Genomic DNA, 19,034 nt, shown 5'->3' with positions numbered 1-19,034 from the left:
TGTTATTGCCATTTGGTGTCATTTCCTAACAAATATAAAATACAAACGGTAAACAAACTAGACTTTAGATTTAAGATGACAGCTGTTCCTTCAGAAGCAATATTCAGATATTTAATCTTAGAAGCACTGAATATTTTGTGGCTGTTTGAGCAAAATGTACTTTTATACAGTGAAGGGGCTGCACTCTTTTGTGCATTGTTCTCGGACCTGGTAATGACATATAAAACTGTTCTAGTCTTGAATAACTTACACATTAGTGGCTGGTGAACGTCCTATGGGAAAAATAAGCAAATTACTCAATGTTTTATTTTGAAAGCAACTCACTCTATTTGGATATGAAATGTTACTATGAATATTATGGACTAGATATCTTACAGATAGCCACTGATTCTTCTGGGGCTGTGCATATAGAAATGCAGACTGTCAATGGTTATAGTTGATCATTCTCAGGAAAGCCCTAAGTCACATACTTTCTGCACCAGGTGGCAGTGCACCTTTCTGCACTGCCACTGTCCCCGAGCTCGGGAAGGGGGTTGGGCTGTGGGGCGGTGGTGGGAGCAGGAGCAGGAAAAAGAATCCTGGCACAGCCAGCAAAGGGAGTGGAGGCCTGGTCTAACTGCCAGGCAGAAGCCTGGTCCACTCATAGATGGCTGTTGGGGTAGACCTGGCCTCCGAACTTCAGAGGGCTGGCCTAGCCTTAGGTGGCCATTGCCACAGGCCTCCAGGTTGGACTTGGTCTTTTTTTATTCCCCTTTCCTTCCTCCCTGCCTGCCTGAACTAGAGGGAGCCATGGTGTGAGTGGGTAGAGGGCAACCTCCTATGCCGGTAGGCAAGGCTGGGGCTGGCTCAGCCAGGGAAAGTTGAAAATTAAGACCAGGAATGGGGTTGGGCTGGAGGGGCGATGGAGGGGGCAAGAGAAAGAATCAGGGTCTCCTGGTGCAAATGGCAAAAGGCGCGGAGGCCGGGTCTACCCATAGAGGGCTATGGTGGGTAGACCTGGCCTCCAGACTCCCTCCCACGACAGTCCCCTGGCTCTCAGCTGATTGATTGGTAGGTGCTTGCATGTGTGCAAGTCAGTCCTGTGTTGTCCTTGAAGCAACTCATCACAGCAAATTCTGAGGAGGCACTCTGTGCTTCAGAGAGAGAAGCACAGAGAGACGGGTGGGGAGCAATCCATGGGGAAGGGGTGATGCACACAGCAAAATGCCTTTTTTCTGGGTGGGCAGTGCATTTTCTGCCCCAAGTAGAAAAGATATCTGGATCCTCCAGTTGCTTCTGAGGACAGGGAGAGAAGCTGGGTGAAAGGAAGTAATCGGTCTCTTTCACTTCATGGCTGCTAATTCCCCAATGAAAGGGGTTGGAAGAGCTGAACCCCACCTCCTACGCAACCCAGCCTCCAGGGATAGGGAGGTCCAGGAGGTCAACAGATCCGATTTTTGCAGCACGTCAGAGGCTGATGCTGGGAGTTGGGCATTTGAGTTGAGGAGCAAGGAGGAACCTCCTGACCTGGCCGGAGAACGACTTTCATGTCTCTAGAGTGTGTGTGTGTTGGTGTGCGTGCATATGTTTTATTATCTATAGTAGCACATAATAATACACATGTGCACACATTGCCTTGATACTGCTGCCCAGAACAAAACTCATTCCGCTCACAGTTTTTAAAAAATTAGGGGGGGGGGTGATTTATAGGTTGTAGGGGGTGCCAGAACTCTTAGCACTGGCCCTGGGGGCAAGGGCTTCCACTGAAATCCAAATTTGATAGCACTGAAAGTGATGAGATAGCCTAGTGCTGGAGGTAATGTAGCCTTGCTTGGATGAATTCATTGGCATATGAACTGCTGGAACATCAAGAGAGAATATGCCAAGGTCCTGGTTCTTGGTATGTGGGGTAGAGTGGGGACCCATACACTGCTATAAACAAGAGGGTTAGGGACCTCCAATAACCAGGTAGGGTGTGCTAGGAGGGGGTCAAAAATGGGCCATGCACACATGCCTTAAGGGTATAGAGTGAGGAGGAGGATGTGGCAGCCCCCAAAACAGCTGGCTGAAACTATACCCCAGGCAAGACACAAAGAATGGTAGCTCCCTCCCCCCCCCCCCGCCCGGATCACCGCCCCTTTCTTCCAGCGGCTGTGCAAGTTAGGTGATCAAGCACTCCCATCCACCACCACCTGGTTGCCTCGAGTGGGTGGCATGTGCAATTCAAGCTCTCACAAGGGTGTGCACCATCACCAGCAAGAGAGGAAAAGCTTTGCCATGGCAGGCACAGCACCCAGCATTGCAGTCCACACCATGATGTAGATGGTCCTCAGCACCATGGAGGAGGAAGCAAGATACACAGCCCAGCAAAGGAGCCGCTTGCTGCGGGTACTGGGGAGTTTGGGGCACATGAATGCAGAAGCTTCCAGCCTGGAGGGTGCAAGATTCTTTGCAGTCTCCAGGAGATTCAAGGGGCTGATAGTGCACTCCAGGGCAGCTGTCGAAACAATCTGGAGACGTTTGGTGACCCTCTCCTCTGCCTTTGGGAAGAGTGTCCTTCAGGAAAAGTAGATGGCAGAAAGGAGGTGGGTGCTGCCAAGATATGACAGCACCTGGAGGTCAATGGAGGACGCGGATGAGTGTGATGATGAGTGCTTTCAGGACAGTTTCAGGATGTCTTGAATGACCTTCGACTTCCTGGCAAGTGAAATGGAACCTATGCTCCACCAGCAGGACACTCTGATGCGCTGCATTTAAAAGCTGGCCTCCAACATGAACTTCCTGTTTATGAGCAACCTGTTTCTAGTTGGAAGATCCACCGTCTGTGGAAGTCAAGGAAGTGGTGGAAATATTCCTGGAGGATGTGATCCATGTGGGCAACCCACAGGATGTGATGTCAGGGTTCCAGGAGAAGGGGATCCCAGGTGTCCTTGACTGTATAGACAGCAAACACATGGTGATTTTAGCGCGCACTCCCCGATGCCATGATAAGTACTTCAGGTGGAAGCACTACTATACCATGACTCTGCATGGTGTGGTGGACTCTACGGTCCAGTTCATGGACATTTATGTAGGGGTGTCAGGTGGAAGCCGACATGGCCAAAACCCCAAATTCTGCAATGGTTCCTGGGTAAACGTCGTATCTGTGGAGGTTGGTGGTCCACAGGTGAAGATGGTGATATCCAAGGACCCAGGATACAGCCTACAGGAGTGAATGGTCACTCCCCTATCTCTCACACAGAGATGCCTTGGAGAGGAATTTCAATCACAGGGACAGCAGAGTGAAGATTGTGGTGGAGGTGTTCAAGAGTGGAAGGCTCAGTGGCGCTCCCTCTACACCTTGCTGGATGTGGAGGAGGATCTTGTGCTGAAGGTGATCATGGCCTGCTGCTTCCTTCACAACATATATGAGTCAAGGGAAGATGTCCTGCTGGAAGAGCCTGTGGACCCATCCAGAGGGTGAGGGCAGTGGCAGAGGGATACCTGGTGGGGGTGGGGATGCTGTGCTGGGGGCTCCCGAGGTCCTGAGGGTCATTCATGGCAGAAGCGGGGCACAGGTGGTGAGAGCTGCTTTAGCAAGACATGCATAGGGAGATGCAGGAATCTGGGTGGGGAGGGTGAAGGCTGGTGAAAAGCTGGTATGTCCCCACAGGCAGCCTGTTGAAATTCTCCAGCCCCTTTGGAGGGCGGGGTAGGAGAAAGGGAGAACTGGAGACGGCATGGGCATAGGATTGGTGGGCCACCGTGTGAAACAGGATGCTGGACTGGATGGTCCTTGGGCATGATCCAGCAGGGCTGTTCTTATGCAGGCGTGTGGGGTTGGAATGGTGCACCGCCCTTTAAATCATTGATGCTAGCATAGAGCCATCACCTGTACCTGTGGCAACAGCGGGATCAGTGGTTTCAAACACCTGTCCCCACCTTACTAATAAAAGGTCTGCCAGCATGTTAATGCCAAATATAGTGAAACATTTTTAGTAAGCCATTCTGTTTCTTTCCAACTGCAAGTGTGGAGCTTCCCCCTCACACCTGGCTAGTGGTGGCAAGGGCAAAAAGTGTGTGGGGGTGGAGGGGTTGGATGGGTCACAGGAAGACATGGGATCCTTTGGCCAGTGGCAGGGAGGGTGATGAGTGGTTTGGGGGTTTGGATGAGGCAGGGAAAGGCATGGAATCCACCACCCAACACCAAGACTCGCTGTGAACAGCACAGACTGAGCTGGGGGTATATAGTGCACGGAGGGCTTGCTTTTGTATAAGCTGGAGGTGTGTCGGCCAATGGGTCCCCAGGTTCTGAGAGCAGAGGGTACAGAGAGAGGGAAAGCTGATTTCTTTGGCAGTCATGGAGAGGGAATGGAAAGCAACCCTCCCCCAGGCCTCCCACCCCACCACTCTCATCCAGCAAAATGCACGGAATTTCAAATCACACAGGGCCCCTGCTTGTGTCCACCCCATCCCTTCCCTATGAGGATGTGCCCCTCTGCTGTCAAGTATTTAACCCATGATTCAATATTCTGCTGCAGTTTTATTACAGTAACATAGCTGTGAGTACAGTGAGGAAGGGATTAAATGGTCATCAGCCCGAGGAGGCTAGCTGGTGAAGCTGGAGTGAGCTGAGCACAATTAACATGCCCCCTTTGGAATCGTGGCCAGTGGTGGCTGTTCAGATAATGTGCTGACACCCTGCCCTCAGACTGGTGATACACAGCTGTCTGGGATACAGCCTCAACAGCCAAGAGCAGGTAGAGGCCAGTCTTCCCTGAAACTGGAAGCTGCCGAACCGCAGTTGGACGAACATCTGTGATGCAATTCACTGTTTCAAATTGAAACCGTGGGTTCGTCAACTTCTGGTTTCATGTTATGCCCAAATTCGACCAGAGGGAGAGGGAGAGAGAGAGAACACATCTGCCCGCCTGCTGTGTGCCCCACCTGCCCACCATGCCACTTGAGGTGGTCTTATTATATGGATGGCCTCTGAGCACTCAAAGATGGCCGTTGTGGGGAGGTGGAAGGAAGGTGAAAGAGAACCAGACTGCTTTGCCTCTTCCTCTCCCCTTCGCTTTGAATTCACTGTCCTGCTATTCTAGTCCTCCCGTCTCCTTCCTCACCAATTGGAAGATGAGGAAGAGGCAGTGCAGTGCATTGGCACCAATGAAAGTGAAGAGAGATCAGCATGGTGGCAGCTTTCCCTGTGGTCTCCCTTTTGTCTGTTGTTTCTAAATTATAACTTCGTTGGGGAAGGAGCCTGTCCTCTTGTACTTCGTAAAGTGTGTGCATGTAGGGGTGTGAGCATGTGCATACCTTACAAGAACTGGACTCTAATGTGAAAATTCTCTAATGCTCAAACTTTCAAAGGCCAGATTTGGAAATTTGAACTTTGACTTTTGGAAAATGGAATTTTGCAAGCAGTGCACAAGATGTGAGATAATGAAGATCAATCTGCCAAGATATTTAATTCTGCCCATTTCACATGTGATTTTTTTTTTTAAGTGGCAGAGGATCAGTTTTTTCAGTCTTCATGACTAACTTCATGTAGCTTCTCACTCCAAGTATATTTTTACCCACATTTCAAATATTTGAATGTTTGTAATATTTATTTAGCATATCTTATTGCTGATTCAGGTAAAAATACACCCTGTAAAATCAAAGACAACCTAAGCAATATTAGCTCAGTTTACCTAAACAAAAATATAACCTTTTCAAAAAGTACCTTGCAGCTACACAAATTGACAAAATGTATCAATTATAATTTTTGCTCACTTTTATAATTACACTGCGAAGTGAACTTTTGGACGAAGGATTAATTAAAAGGTTACAGCCACTGAGTCACTTTCAGAAACAACAGCTTGGGCTTTAATTAATTTAATATTCAAGTTATGTCCAATATCATAGCACATTTGATATATATGTATATTTGTACATGTTGCAGTTTATTGTATGCAAATGTGTTACAGCATTTAAATGTGAAGTGATTATTATTGCAATTAACTGCATTTAATGTATGCTAGTATTCATTATATGGGCTGATGTCAATCATTCCCAGCTACAAAACAGGGGCATGAATATATTCTAAGTATGTTTGAATCCCATTGATTTCAATAGGCAATTGAGCACATGGTTAAGTCTCTCTCACTGAAATTCATGAGGCTTAAAGCTGCCTAACTTTGGCTGGATCATGACCTCAGTTTCAGTATTTGAGAACCTGTACAAAACCATAAAGAAAAGCAATGCCTGTCCTCAGTGTTAGACAAAAAGGTGTAACAAATGTAAAAACATATTAGCCCTGTCCATGTTGACATATCAAGGAACTGTCGGTATGGGTGTGGAAGGAAATGGGATCCTGCTTACTTCTCCAGCCCCCAGCCACAGCCAGGCATTCATCCAAAGCTGTGAACAATTTTTATTAATATGTGAATAATAGAAAAAGGAAGATAATCTACAATTGTTTCACATAAATACATAAACACCCAAGACAAATGGTTGTCTTCCTTCCTTCCTTCCTTCCTTCCTACTATTTTAATCTTCATTTCTGCTATTAGTTATATTTGCCTGTAAACATGTTGGTATTGTCAGAAGAAGCGAGCATGAATGGTTGCCATTTCTCAAAATTCTCTTTCTGCATTGTGTATCAATTTCTTCAACAAACCCAGTCTGGCCATTCATCCACTGGTGCAGTTCCCAGTACTTTTTATAGCCATTTCCACAGTGCTGTAGGAGATGCTGTTTCCAGTGTCTAGTAGCTAATATGGTTAAAGAAGAAGCACATATGCAGCAGCCAAAGGATTGCTTCTGAAGCACACATGCTCAAGCATGGAAGGGGCTATTTTTGCCAGTTTCCCCTTTCCCTGGAAATGCTATGTCTAATGTGCAAACATGTTCCAGAGGGTTAGGGACATATTTTCACATTACAAAGAATGCTTCTGGGAGAAGTGTAAATCAGTAAAAACCGTGTCCCTCCATGCTCTATTGAGCATGCTTCAGAGGTGGCTCTATAACGACTGCACATGTGCTTTTTGAGACTCTGTGCATAGTTTTAGTCTGCATGTCAGTCACTGTTTACCAATGCCATTTTACATGCTCTATACTATAGTAGTCATCTTCATTATAATTTAAAATAAGATATCAAATGTCAGCCTCTGCAGTGTTTTTGTACATACTGTGAACAGTTTGTATGTGAACAATTTGTACATACATAGACTTTTTTCACAGCGTCAGATGAATGAATTGATCGTGCTCCTTACACACACACACACCCCTTGCCAGGCACACACGCATATCCCTGGATGTGTTACATAAATGGCTAGTGTGATTAAATATGTGACAGGAATGGTCAATCTGAAATGTATGCAATAGAAGTAAGCCATCTATCTATATATATATTTCTCCTAGGAGTGCCTGGCGAAAATGCGTCCCAGCAGCCCAGCTGATTGGCTGGGCTGCAGAGGCGCCTGATTGGCTGGCACACGCAGGAGGAGGAGAACTGGCCAGCCCACACTGTAAAAGACCACGCTGTAAAAGGGTTTTCTTGGTTTCCAAACAGTTATTCTCTCAAAACTTGATTTTCTCCCTGCTTTCCAACAGTCCTTCTGAGTAACAAAGTTGTTTTCATTTCCACCGCATCCTGTATAGTTGAATTCCTCACACCTTTTTGTCTTTATATTGTAAAAAAAGTGTGGTGTAAAACACCACGGTGGTGGCTGCAGACTCTAGCGAGCGAGAGAGGCAGGTGGGGGGGAGACAGAGTGAGCGAGAGAGGCACGGAGGGAAGAGACAGAGCGAGCAAGAGAGGCACGGGGGAGAGACAGAGCAAGCAAGAGAGGCGCGCGGGGAGGGGGAGACAGAGCGAGCGAGAGAGGCGCAGGGGGAGAGACAGGGTGAGCGAGAGGCGCATGGGGGTGAGACAGGGCGAGCGAGAGAGGCACAGGGGAGAGACAGGGCGAGCGAGAGAGGCGCGGGGGAGAGACAGGGTGAGCGAGAGAGGCACGGGGGAGAGACTGGGCAAGCGAGAGAGGCGCGGGGGAGAGACTGGGCGAGCGAGAGAGGCGCGGGGGAGAGACAGGGCGAGCGAGAGAGGCACGGGAGGAGAGACAGGGCGAGCGAGAGAGGCGCAGGGGGAGACAGGGCGAGCGAGAGAGGCACGGGGGAGAGACAGGGCAAGCGAGAGAGGCGCGGGGGAGAGACAGGGTGAGCGAGAGAGGCATGGGGGAGAGACTGGGCGAGCAATAGAGGCACGGGGTGAGAGACAGGGCGAGCGAGAGAGGCGTGGGGGAGAGACAGGGCGAGCGAGAGAGGCACGGGAGGAGAGACAGGGCGAGCGAGAGAGGCGCAGGGGGAGACAGGGCGAGCGAGAGAGGCACGGGGGAGAGACAGGGCGAGCGAGAGAGGCGCGGGGGTAGAGACAGGGCGAGCGAGAGAGGCGCGGGGTGAGAAACAGGGCGAGCGAGAGAGGCGTGGGGGGAGAGACAGGGCGAGAGAGGCACGGTGGGGGGAGAGACAGAGCGAGCGAGAGAGGCGCAGAGGGGAGAGAGACAGAGCAAGCGAGAGAGGCGGTGTGGGGGGGCAGAGCGAGCAAGAGAGCTGTTGTGGGGGGGTGGGACAGAGCGAGTGAGAGAGCTGTGGGAGGACCAGCCAAACAAATTCTCCCAACTAACCCCAAAAAGGAAGTGAACTACTGCACAGATGCTCTGTGCGGGTTCGGCTAGTTACTTAGAAAAAGTGGTAAGAACACAGAGACATAGGAAGCTGCCTTATACTGAGTCAGACCATTGGTCTATTTAGCTCAGCATTGTCTATCCAGTTTGGCGGTGCTTCTCCAAGGTTGCAGGCAGGAGTCTCTCTAAGCCCTATCTTGGGGATGCCAGGGAGAGAACGTGAACCTTCCGCATGCAAACATGCAGGTGCTCTTCCCAGAGCGGCTATATCTTATAGTGCTCACATATTCTCAAACCCTCCTCTTTGCAAATATACCTGCTACTCCCCCATGTTCCACACTGAGGCTCAGGTCATTCACATGTGGAATGTCCAAGTGATATAGACGCAGTGCAGCCCAAAAATCACTGTTTGGGGAACCAAGGCACTGTTTGGGAAGCATTCTGGCTAAGTCTATTTTGAAGAGAAATTGCAGGATTGGTGTATTTGCTGAATCTATTTTAAAAGATGTTTCAGAAATTTCCCATACCATACCCAAGCTGCCAACTTCCAAGCTTTACAAAAATCCAGTCCGTCCATTTCTTACATCAGAATGGTGGAGTGGCCTTAATTGCTTGTTTGGTATGCCCTGTCTCTATGCCTTGTACTATTGGTTTGGCTATCCATGAGAGATCATCCCCATTCCCCTTTTGCTTTTTATGTAGGTAATGAGAATGCCAATTATATCTGGTTTTAGATAACATGTCAGTCCCTCTACAGTAGTGCTTGTAGCCTATCATCCAGATGTAACATAACAATGGATCATGGCAGTCATATTCCAGATCTGAATAGCTCATCATCTACAATTTTGGCTTTGTTTTGTTTTGCTATGTTCTGTGTCTTCAGAAAATGATTGTGAAAGCCTTCTCCTGTGGGATTTATTTTATGTAGTTAGCTTTTGTTGGCATGGTAGTCAAGATATCCTACAAGAAGAAAACAAGAAATGCTTCCAGTCTACTGTACTTATTTTAGTGCTAGGAAGAAGAAGAAGAAAAACCCTAGGTGAATTCATCTTTCATAAGTGTTTAAATCTTCAATTCTGCCACTGAATACTTATTAGTGCATCTGCGTCTAATAGCTCTTCCTTTGCCGTGTTTTGGCAGGGCTGTTAAAAAAATTGTCATAAAGCACAGGAAGTGGAATTCAGCCATGAAACCCAAATTGTACATTGCCATGTATCTAGGTTATTGGCATGACAGTACCAAATTTCACACTCGCAGGAGCTGCTAATCTGCAAATTAAATAAATAAATAAATAATGCCCAAAGTCTGCTTGCTTTACATTCTTTTAGCTGGATATTGTGCCAAACCATGCCACAACCTATGTGTCTGAATCCTGTATTTTTCAGGCATTCGGTGACATTCGTGGAATAAATTTTGGAGATAATGAAGTGAGCACAGTCATTCAGGAGCATGTAAGTGAAATGGATAATGTGCTGGGAGCTTCTTCGGAGATCAAGCTAAGAGAAAGAAAAAAGAATACAGCAAGGTGGAAAGGTATTACTTGCAGTGACTGCAGCTGTCTTGTGCGCTACATGTGATAATACTGAGTCAAAACAACTTGCCTGCTGTGAAAAAGGATCCCTGCGTTTTGGAGGTCTGTCTGAGGGTACAAACCAGAGCAAAAGTGTCTGCCCTATTTACAGTGGCAATTGCCACTGACAGAAGGTAATTTGCAGTGTGATCTGCATCTTTCCACCTCTCTCAGCAAGTGGCACATACCACTAAGGAAGTGGCTCAGAACCATCTGGACTCAACTCACAGTAGAACATTCCCCACCTCATGGCAAAACATTTGCTTGCCAAGAGAAGGGGAGGGATGTGGATCTCACTGCTAATAACTTCCTTCAAAGGGCAATTGCATCTTTAAAAAGGTGATCCACAGCACTGGAAAAGACAACAAGATCGTCCCCCTTACTCAGAGGTGCTCTTACCCCTGGACTTCTGGGCTGAAGTCCAGGGCCTCTACAGCCCCTGGGCCCCCAAATCCTCTCTAGTCTGTCCCAGGTGGTGTGGCCGCCCAGCTGAGCATGATGATGCTTAATTTGCAGGGGGAGGGGGCTCTAAAGGCCTTTAGGTCCAGGCTCCAAAATTACCTAGGTACACCTCTGGCCCTTGGCAAAGTGATTGCCAAGAGCAGAGGAGGAATTGTGCTATGCATTATTTGATGTAAATAACTTTGGGAGGCGGGGTGGGTGGGTGAGAATTAGCAAGTTTTTGTCAGAATTTCATACCCTCCTCCTCCAAGGTAACCTACTGAATCTCCAAAAATCCAAATACATGACAATTCAGCTCAGAACAGAATTGAACAAATCAAATTATTCCAGAACTTAAGAATAGGACTTTGAGTTGTCAAGCAGTGTTTCCAAGAGCTTTTCATCGAATTATGATGTCTCAAGACTTCCAAGTTGAGTTTCATGGGCAGGAATCAGATGTCATTCTTAATGACGTCATTTTATATAGTAAACACACGAAACAAGGCTGGACAAACCAGTGGGGCTATTCCCACGAGTGTGGAAAACCGGGCTGAGGGAGCCCAGCCTGGTTTTGCATGCCTGTGTGAATTGCTGGGATCACGCCTGATCCCGGTGGCTACACGGCAGCAAACCTGCCTATTGAGCCATCCAGTTAAACGAGGTTAAGGGAGTGAGCACTCCTTTAACCTCATTTTTTAAACAATGCGTCAGCCACGGCTGCTTGCAGCAACGGTTGGCACACTCGGGGGGTGGGGTGGGGGAGGATTCCAGTAATGCATCGCGCACTCATGTGGTGCATTATTTGGGCTGCCGGGGGGGGGGTGCATGGTGGTGCATCCCGGCACCCTGACCCCAGGAGCTGCAGCAGGAGCTGCTGGCCCCCCCCACCCAGGGATTCAAGCCGATCGTCGATGGAAGGACCATTAAGCCTCACTTCCCCACAGACCACCTGTGAGCTCTTCTCACAGTTTGTGAGAAGAGCTCTATTGTCTAGTATGTCACACGGTATGACCCCAGCCAAAGTGGGCCTCCTGCTCTAGCTCTGATCTATAAATCAGAGCACCTGTCTTAGGGAAACATTCCATCCAGCTACCTGTGGTTGTCTTTCCCTAAGATACATTGCCTTAGATATCAGACACTGTTGGCTTCTGCAACGGATGCATGAGAGCCCAAGAGGAAAGTCAACCATCAAGTAACATGTCTTTATGCATTCCGCAAACAGAGAGTCAAAGCAGTCAACATCTGTAGAGGAGATTTTGCTAGTGGAAAAATTAGCAGACATATAGCTTTAGAGTAAATGAAGAAAGAAAAAAGTGAAATGGTAGTTAATAGTAGTAATGCTCTAAGCAACTTATTTAACTTTCTTTTCATTTTCAGGAGATCATGTTGACTCCAATACAAGCTAATTAAAAACAATATTTCTAGATCTTCACTCATCTGATGATCTCCATTGTAGTCAAGTTAGACTTTTATCATATAGCATCTGTGACTGCATTGTTCTATACAAAAGACTTGATGCCATGTCAGAAGTGGAGCTGATTTAAACCTTCACACCAGAAAATATCTAATGTTGACTGAACTCCAGATATGGAATCCTTTATTATTGGTGCATTGATTACAGGGCTTTTCTGTTTTAGAATGTATTATTTATTGGGTTCTGGATCTTGCAACCTGAACCACTGGATTACTTCAAAATTATTCTAAGAGTTTCTACAATGGTCTTGAATTACTGTTATATTCCAGTGCACAATCTAGCTTGGTTTTCTACCATTTATTCTTGGAAAGTAAATGCTTCGTTTATTTGAAGTATGGTTATTTTTAAGTAGCACAAATGAATGCTAAAACTACTGCTAATCTAACATACATAATTTCCAAGTTTGTACATACTCCACAACCCTTACTTCCCCTCACCTTCTGCTTCCAGGATATGTAAGGATGTAGAACATTAAACTCCATCCCCTACAGAAAACCCCCATCTCAGAAACATAGTTATCTTTAATGACTACTGAAGCGCATGTCTAAAAAGGGACTGCGGGGCACAGTTGGAACTCATGCTCAGCTCGCACAGTCCCTCTGCATGCATGCTGTTGGGCAAGGGGTAGAGACATCCCATTCTGCCTGAGCTTTGGAAATGCTCTGAAAGAGAGCAAATCCATTGCCGAGGGTCAGCTGCATTTGGTTGTGCACCAGGCAAAGCCCTGCCTGGAAAAAGGTATAGCCAGGCTAGGTTGGAGAGAACCAATTGCCTGTGTACAGCAGCGTCATCGCAGACGACCCTGCTCCTGCTCCTGCTCCAGCCGTCTGTCTCCAGTCCCAAGTGACTTGCTTGAAGGGAAACATTTGCATGCAGGGTAACAGAGAGCAGGAGGTCCCACTTCTAGTGCCTGCTGTTCCTGACAGCAATGCCTGATGAGAAAGGAGCACAATCCAATCAGCAGGAATGCTACAATGTCCACAATGGAGGACCCAGATGATTTAAATTTAACTTATTTATTTGATTTGATTTGATTTGATTTGATTTGATTTATATACCGCCCTTCCAAAATGGCTCAGGGCGGTTTACAATTAAAACAGAAAACATTAAAAACAAAACAGAGATACAAATATAAATACCAATTTAAAACAACTTTAAAAACAATTAAACTATCAAAACAATTAAAACCCTGAAAACCAGGTATTAAAACAATTAAAACTGATTAAAAACCCTGAAAGGCCAGGCCTTTCAAGATCAAGATTACGAATTTCCGCTGGGAGTGCATCCCACAGTCCAGGAGCAGCTACAGAGAAGGCCCGCCTCTGAGTCGTCACCAAACGAACCGGTGACAACTGGAGACGGACCTCCCCAGATGACCTTAACATGCGGTGGGGATCATGTAAATGAGAGCAGGGCCCCCAAATTACCAGGAACCCTGGTTTATAGCTAGCATAGCCCAATAATTAATCTAGTCCTGGCATTGATTGATTGATAGCCATCAAGTCGATGTCGACTCTTAGCGACCATATAGACAGATTCTCTCCAGGATGATCTGTCCTCAGTTTGGCCTTGAAGGTCTCTCAGTGGTGCATTCATTGCTGCCATAATTGAGGCTATCCACCTTGCTGCTGGTCATCCTCTTCTTTTCCTTCCTTCAACTTTGCCCAGCATTATGGACTTCTCAAGGGAGCTGCGTTTTTGCATAATGTAAGTATGATAGTTTGAGCCTGGTCATTTGTGCCCCAAGTGAAAATTCTGGATTTATTTGTTCTATGATCCATTTGTTTGTTTCCCTGGTTGTCTATGGTATCCTCAAAAGTCTTCTCCAGCACCAAAGTTTAAAAGCGTCAATACTTTTTCTATGTTGCTTCTTCAAAGTTCAGCTTTCGCATCCATAGAGTGTCACGGAAGAAACCATTGTCTGAACGATTCTAATCTTTGTAGGTATAGACACGTCACGGCATCTACAGTAAATATTCTTTAATCCTGGCATTACCCAGCCATAATTTGTGGCAAATTATAAACCATTCATTTCAAGTGTTGCATGGTTGTTGGGGGTTTTGGGGTTGTTGTTTTTTAAACCAAGTCCTGCTAGTGTGGATTTAGATGTAGATTTAGTTCTGTGGCCTTCTTACATAAATCCAGTATGAACAGACCCCATGGTTTTCATTTGTCTCTTACCTTGTACAGCTTGTATTCTTCTCTGCAGTTATTAGCAACCTCATCCATATCACTTAGTTATAGTCACATAGTAATTGCCTGCCTATGGTGGCAGTCCTTTTACAATTTCCCGCTGTATAACAGAATATATGTAGTCATTACTGAAAAGTGTAAATAAGGAACCCTTTTAGTGGCATAGTTTCCCTAGGTACCCACTGTGCTCTTATTATCTATAACGCACTCCCCCATCTGTAGTTGTGGTCTATTATAGGATAAAGACATACGTATGAATTAAAAATTAAAATGCTTGTTGTAGACTAGAGAGCAAGGTCTATTAAAACAGATCCAGCAGAAAAGCTCCCACTGCACATAGATGGATTGCAGTGAGCACCAGTTAAAGCAAGCAGATGAAAAATTAGAGATTTTCATCATTCAGTTAAATATAGTGCTAAGTGGTATGTGTTAGCATTAAAAGCAAATTACTTAGCACTTCACCAATCACAGCATGGGAGCATTCTATTGGAAACAGTATTTTCAGGAATGTTAAGGCACTAGCTTTATTAAATAAATCAGCTGGTAACACTGAGAGACTCATCTGAAGGAGTAGCAGAAAAGATACTTTATAATGTGGATTATAATCTAGAAGCGGAGGGGAGGAAGAAATGTTTAATTAATTGACAACTCCCATTATGGTTGTTCCAATCTCAGGATCAGAACTTGGAGACAGCAGTGTCTTCTCATCAAGATTCTTGGTCTTGTTTTTGGACTATTGCATCCAGTTCACACATCCTTGGGTACAATAGTGATCTGGGATCATGTTCCTGCACAGGAAGTTCTTTGTGTGTGCACCCACCAAATTTATGGTCATCATTCTCAGCTCTGACAGTGCCAGTCAACTCCTGGGAGGTGGGGAGGGAAGACGGGAGAGCCTAGATTCCGTCCTCTCCTGACTTCAGGCTCTGTGTTGCTATCACCTGGAGTTGTTGAACATTTTAATGCAGCTTTATGAGAGCTGTGGGGGGAACAAGACACAGTTTTCACCAGTTTGTTCTCATTTATCATGCCCTATCCCCACTAGGATTCATGTTCTCCAATTATCTGCAGATCAATCCCCAATGTCTATATTTAGAGCTGGAAGAAAAGCTCTATAGTTAAGGTGAGTGGGCTTTTCAGTATTCTATCAGTATGAAGTCTGAATATTCTAGTCATCATGAATTCAAGATAATTCAAACTGTCAGTAGGAAATGTGCCATTGAAAATCTACCAGGTGAGGGATAGTATCTGTCCAACTTCAGAAGAGTCTGATGAAGAATGACTAAAGTATAGCAGTCATTTGCAATCTGCAATCGTTTTTGTTCTCACTGCCCAGCCAAAACATATCTGAAACATCTCACTTTAGAAATTTAGATGATGCCATTAATGTTTCATCACTGCCATACCTTCAATAAGTTTATATGATGCAGAAATTAAAAGTGGGTGCCTTAACTTACAGTTTCTATGCGTTTTGGTACATGAATGAATCTGTATGAGTCTGAACTCATCTCTTAAACTATAGGTGTGTGGGTTTATTTTTTAAAAAATAATCCTAGAATATTTATCTCCTTGTCTGTCTGGTTATCTAAAATCAGTCCCTTACATTCTGACATATGCCAGTGTGACCAAAAAACAAAATCCTGCTAAGTAGGAACAGGCTTTATTCCCAATGTGTGGAAGCAGGGAGCCAGTTTTACTTGTAACCCCAATGCATCTTTTTACTTTCCCACATATCAGAAAAACAGTTGTCAAGAATTCCTGTCGGGGAAAGTAAAATGTGCATTTAGGGACACTATCGTGGCACCCAAGCTGATCCTCACTGACAAGGAATCGGAAGTAAACTGCTGTATGCACCCACACACATCCCATTTATAATAATGGTGGTAATTTTGCTTTTAATTTCACTTTTTAAAAAATATATATATATTATTTTAGAATGTCTTTCAAAACCTGGAAACAAAGGACAAAGGTCCCATCTGGTCTGTCTTCTCTATACCCTCCCTTTTGTGGAAGGTTCCTGCTCCCCAACTCTGCTTCAACGGCCTTGCTGTATGTAAAGAATCAATTGGATTGGGCCAAACGTTGTTGTTTTTAAATCTCAGAGCACTTATCTGCTTTAAAGAATTTTTAAAGCATTGGCTGACATCCTGACTAGCAAAGCACACATGCCTGGAGTGACTGTTGAAGGGACACAACTGAGGCTCATGTGCAATCCCCCCCCCGAACCTCTATATGTGTGCTGTTGTGTAAACAGGCAGCTCACCCCCCACTTTGCTTGTCAGTGATGTTTCCAGGGGTATAGCTATAATAGAATGTGGGCCCAATGGCTGGGCAACAGCTCACTTTCTGCTTTCCCCTCCCACCTCCCTAACTCACTGGTGCAGTGCTGGCTCCTAACTGGAGGACTCCTCTTGGCCTCAAGCAAAGGTATATATGTTTTATTTTAAAGTTTGTGAGCCAGAGAAATGCTTATTTATCTTCTATATATATAATTCTCTAAGGGATACCCGTGGCTAATCCCATGAATGACAGCTCTCACAAGAGTTCGCAAGCAGAAGCACCATGGTGACTGGGCAGTGGGGATTCCATATGCAGATAGGGAGGAGGAGCCTGTGAGAGCAGAAACACCATAGTGATTGGGCAGTGGGGATTCCATATGCAGATAGGAAGGAGGAGCCTGTGAGAGCAGAAACACCATAGTGATTGGGTAGTGGGGATTCCATATGCAGATAGGGTGGAGGAGCCTGTGGCACTGTGGTGATTGGACAGTGGGGATTTCGTATGCAGATAGCGGGGAGGAGCCTGTGATGGTTAAGGCCAGTTGGAATGCCACTGTTACTGGTCGGAAGATGTTCTTGATTGTAGAGGAGAGGAATCAATTTATCTATATAAAAGGATAGTGGCAGGAGTCTGCAAAGACAGGGATTGTGAGGGGAGGAAAGAGCCCCTTCAGGAGAAGGAGGCTGCCGTTGTGTGAATTAGATGAGGAAACAAAATGAACAAGATCTATTAACTCAGGAAGGGAGGGGAAGAGAGGAAGAAGGAAGGACGATGGACGGGCCCAAGCCTGTCAGTGGCCTGAGGGGAATGAGCGGCCATGGTGGCACCTATTGGCATGAAGGACCACTGCTGGTGTTTGTGGCTACTGAGGCCATTGGCGGAGGGAGGCAGACAGGCAAGGGATGGGCCCGGGCCTGTCAGTGGCTTGAGGGGAACGAGCAGCCATGGCAATGGTGGCACCGAGGAAGGGTCCGATCAACCTCTGATGCTCCTGCGGGGAGGTGCAGGACCAGGGTTCAGGTGAGGGTGGGGAGGTCTCTGGGGATAGGGGGAAGCAGCTTGGCCAATAGGCGCCAGCAACACTGCAGCTGCGACCAAAAGGGTAAGGGGGATGGAGTAAAGGCGTAGAGGAGCAGGGCTGTCCTTAGGGCATGGCAACAGGGCTCTTTTAACCCCCATTAGAATTAAATGGAAGGGGGCCCAGCACTGGCTGATTTGCCCTGCCAGAGTTCTCTAAGGATGACCCTGTGGAGGAGTGACCAAGGGTGAGGGGGATGTAAGCAACAGGATGGAGGAGGAGCAGGAGTGAGGGTGGAGAGGACTCTGAGATGCGGGAGGGCTGTGGCAGGGGGTGAGGGGAGCAATCAAGTACTAGCACACAGGTGCTCTGCACGGGTTAAGCTAGTTTAGTATATTTTAGTATATATGGGCAGTATACACAAGCGTATGTGTGTGAAACTGTCCTCATGCATAGGGAGTTTGCACAGGAGTGAAAGAAAAGGTGTGCCATGAAGATTGTGTTTTTGACCATGTCCTTACAGTTCTTCTGCAACAAAGATACCTTTGCCAGGGGGCTCGGGGGGCAGAGGCCCATCTTCACATTTTGTCCCTGGGCCCACCTTGCTACACCTTGCGTGTTTCACTCGCTTCCAGAGCACTTCTGGCGCTCTGAGAAAGAAAGAAAGAAAGAAAGAAAGAAAGAAAGAAAGAAAGAAAGAAAGAAAGAAAGAAAGATTGGCATAAGCAGACAAGAAGCATCAGACAAAACTGTTACACAATTTATGAATATAAAAACTGCAATAAAGTTTTTTCTGATGCTTCCTGTCGGCTTATGCCAATCTGTGACTTACACTAATAGGAAATAATGGCACAGTGCTGACTTAACTAGACATAATAGGATACCTTTAAAATGTTGTTCAACAGAAATGTTCATGAACCTGGTTACTTGTTAAGGAAACATTTGATGTCTTTTCTTTGCATTGTCTTAACTACCATCACATTCATATAGCTGTTTTATTCCTTGAAGAGGATGAAGAAGATGATAAAGATATTCTAGCCATCTTCCACACAAGGTAGGAGGACAAAACTTAATACACAATTCTAAATATACTGGGTGACATCCTAACTAATGAATTACGGATGCTCTGTGAGATGTGCCAGTGCTGCAGAACAGCATTGACTATCTCAGCACTGGCACTCTCACAGGGGAGGGTGATCTTCATAACTTCTCTTTCCCTTCTTTCCCTTCATGTCCTCTGTGTATCCGAAAATATGTCCTTGAGGGTCATGCAGCCCTCAGGGACATATTTTCTGGTGATACACTTCCAGAGGAAGGGGAAGTCATTTAAATTCCAAGCGCAGTTATGTGTTGGACTGCAACATGTCCACAGCACTGGTGCATCTCACAGAGATACTTTGTTAGCTAGGAAGTTGATCATTAATGGGAAAC

The 19,034-nt window shown here is 46.1% G+C and overlaps 1 protein-coding gene across 1 annotated transcript in view; it reads left to right on the top strand.

The window, feature by feature from the left end:
* LOC128323509 (uncharacterized) overlaps window positions 1-12,444 on the top strand; it is a 309,256-nt gene extending 296,812 nt beyond the window's left edge. Inside the window, exons 22-23 of the mRNA XM_053246776.1 lie at window positions 10,013-10,160; window positions 12,016-12,444. Coding sequence (XP_053102751.1) covers window positions 10,013-10,160; window positions 12,016-12,044 — 177 coding nt within the window. The 3' untranslated portion in view covers window positions 12,045-12,444. The remainder of the gene's footprint in view (window positions 1-10,012; window positions 10,161-12,015) is intronic.
* Window positions 12,445-19,034: the final 6,590 nt, after the last annotated feature.

Source organism: Hemicordylus capensis, chromosome 4 (assembly GCF_027244095.1).
Source record: "Hemicordylus capensis ecotype Gifberg chromosome 4, rHemCap1.1.pri, whole genome shotgun sequence".
NCBI lineage: Eukaryota > Metazoa > Chordata > Lepidosauria > Squamata > Cordylidae > Hemicordylus > Hemicordylus capensis.
This window is presented reverse-complemented; position numbering and strand designations above follow the sequence as displayed.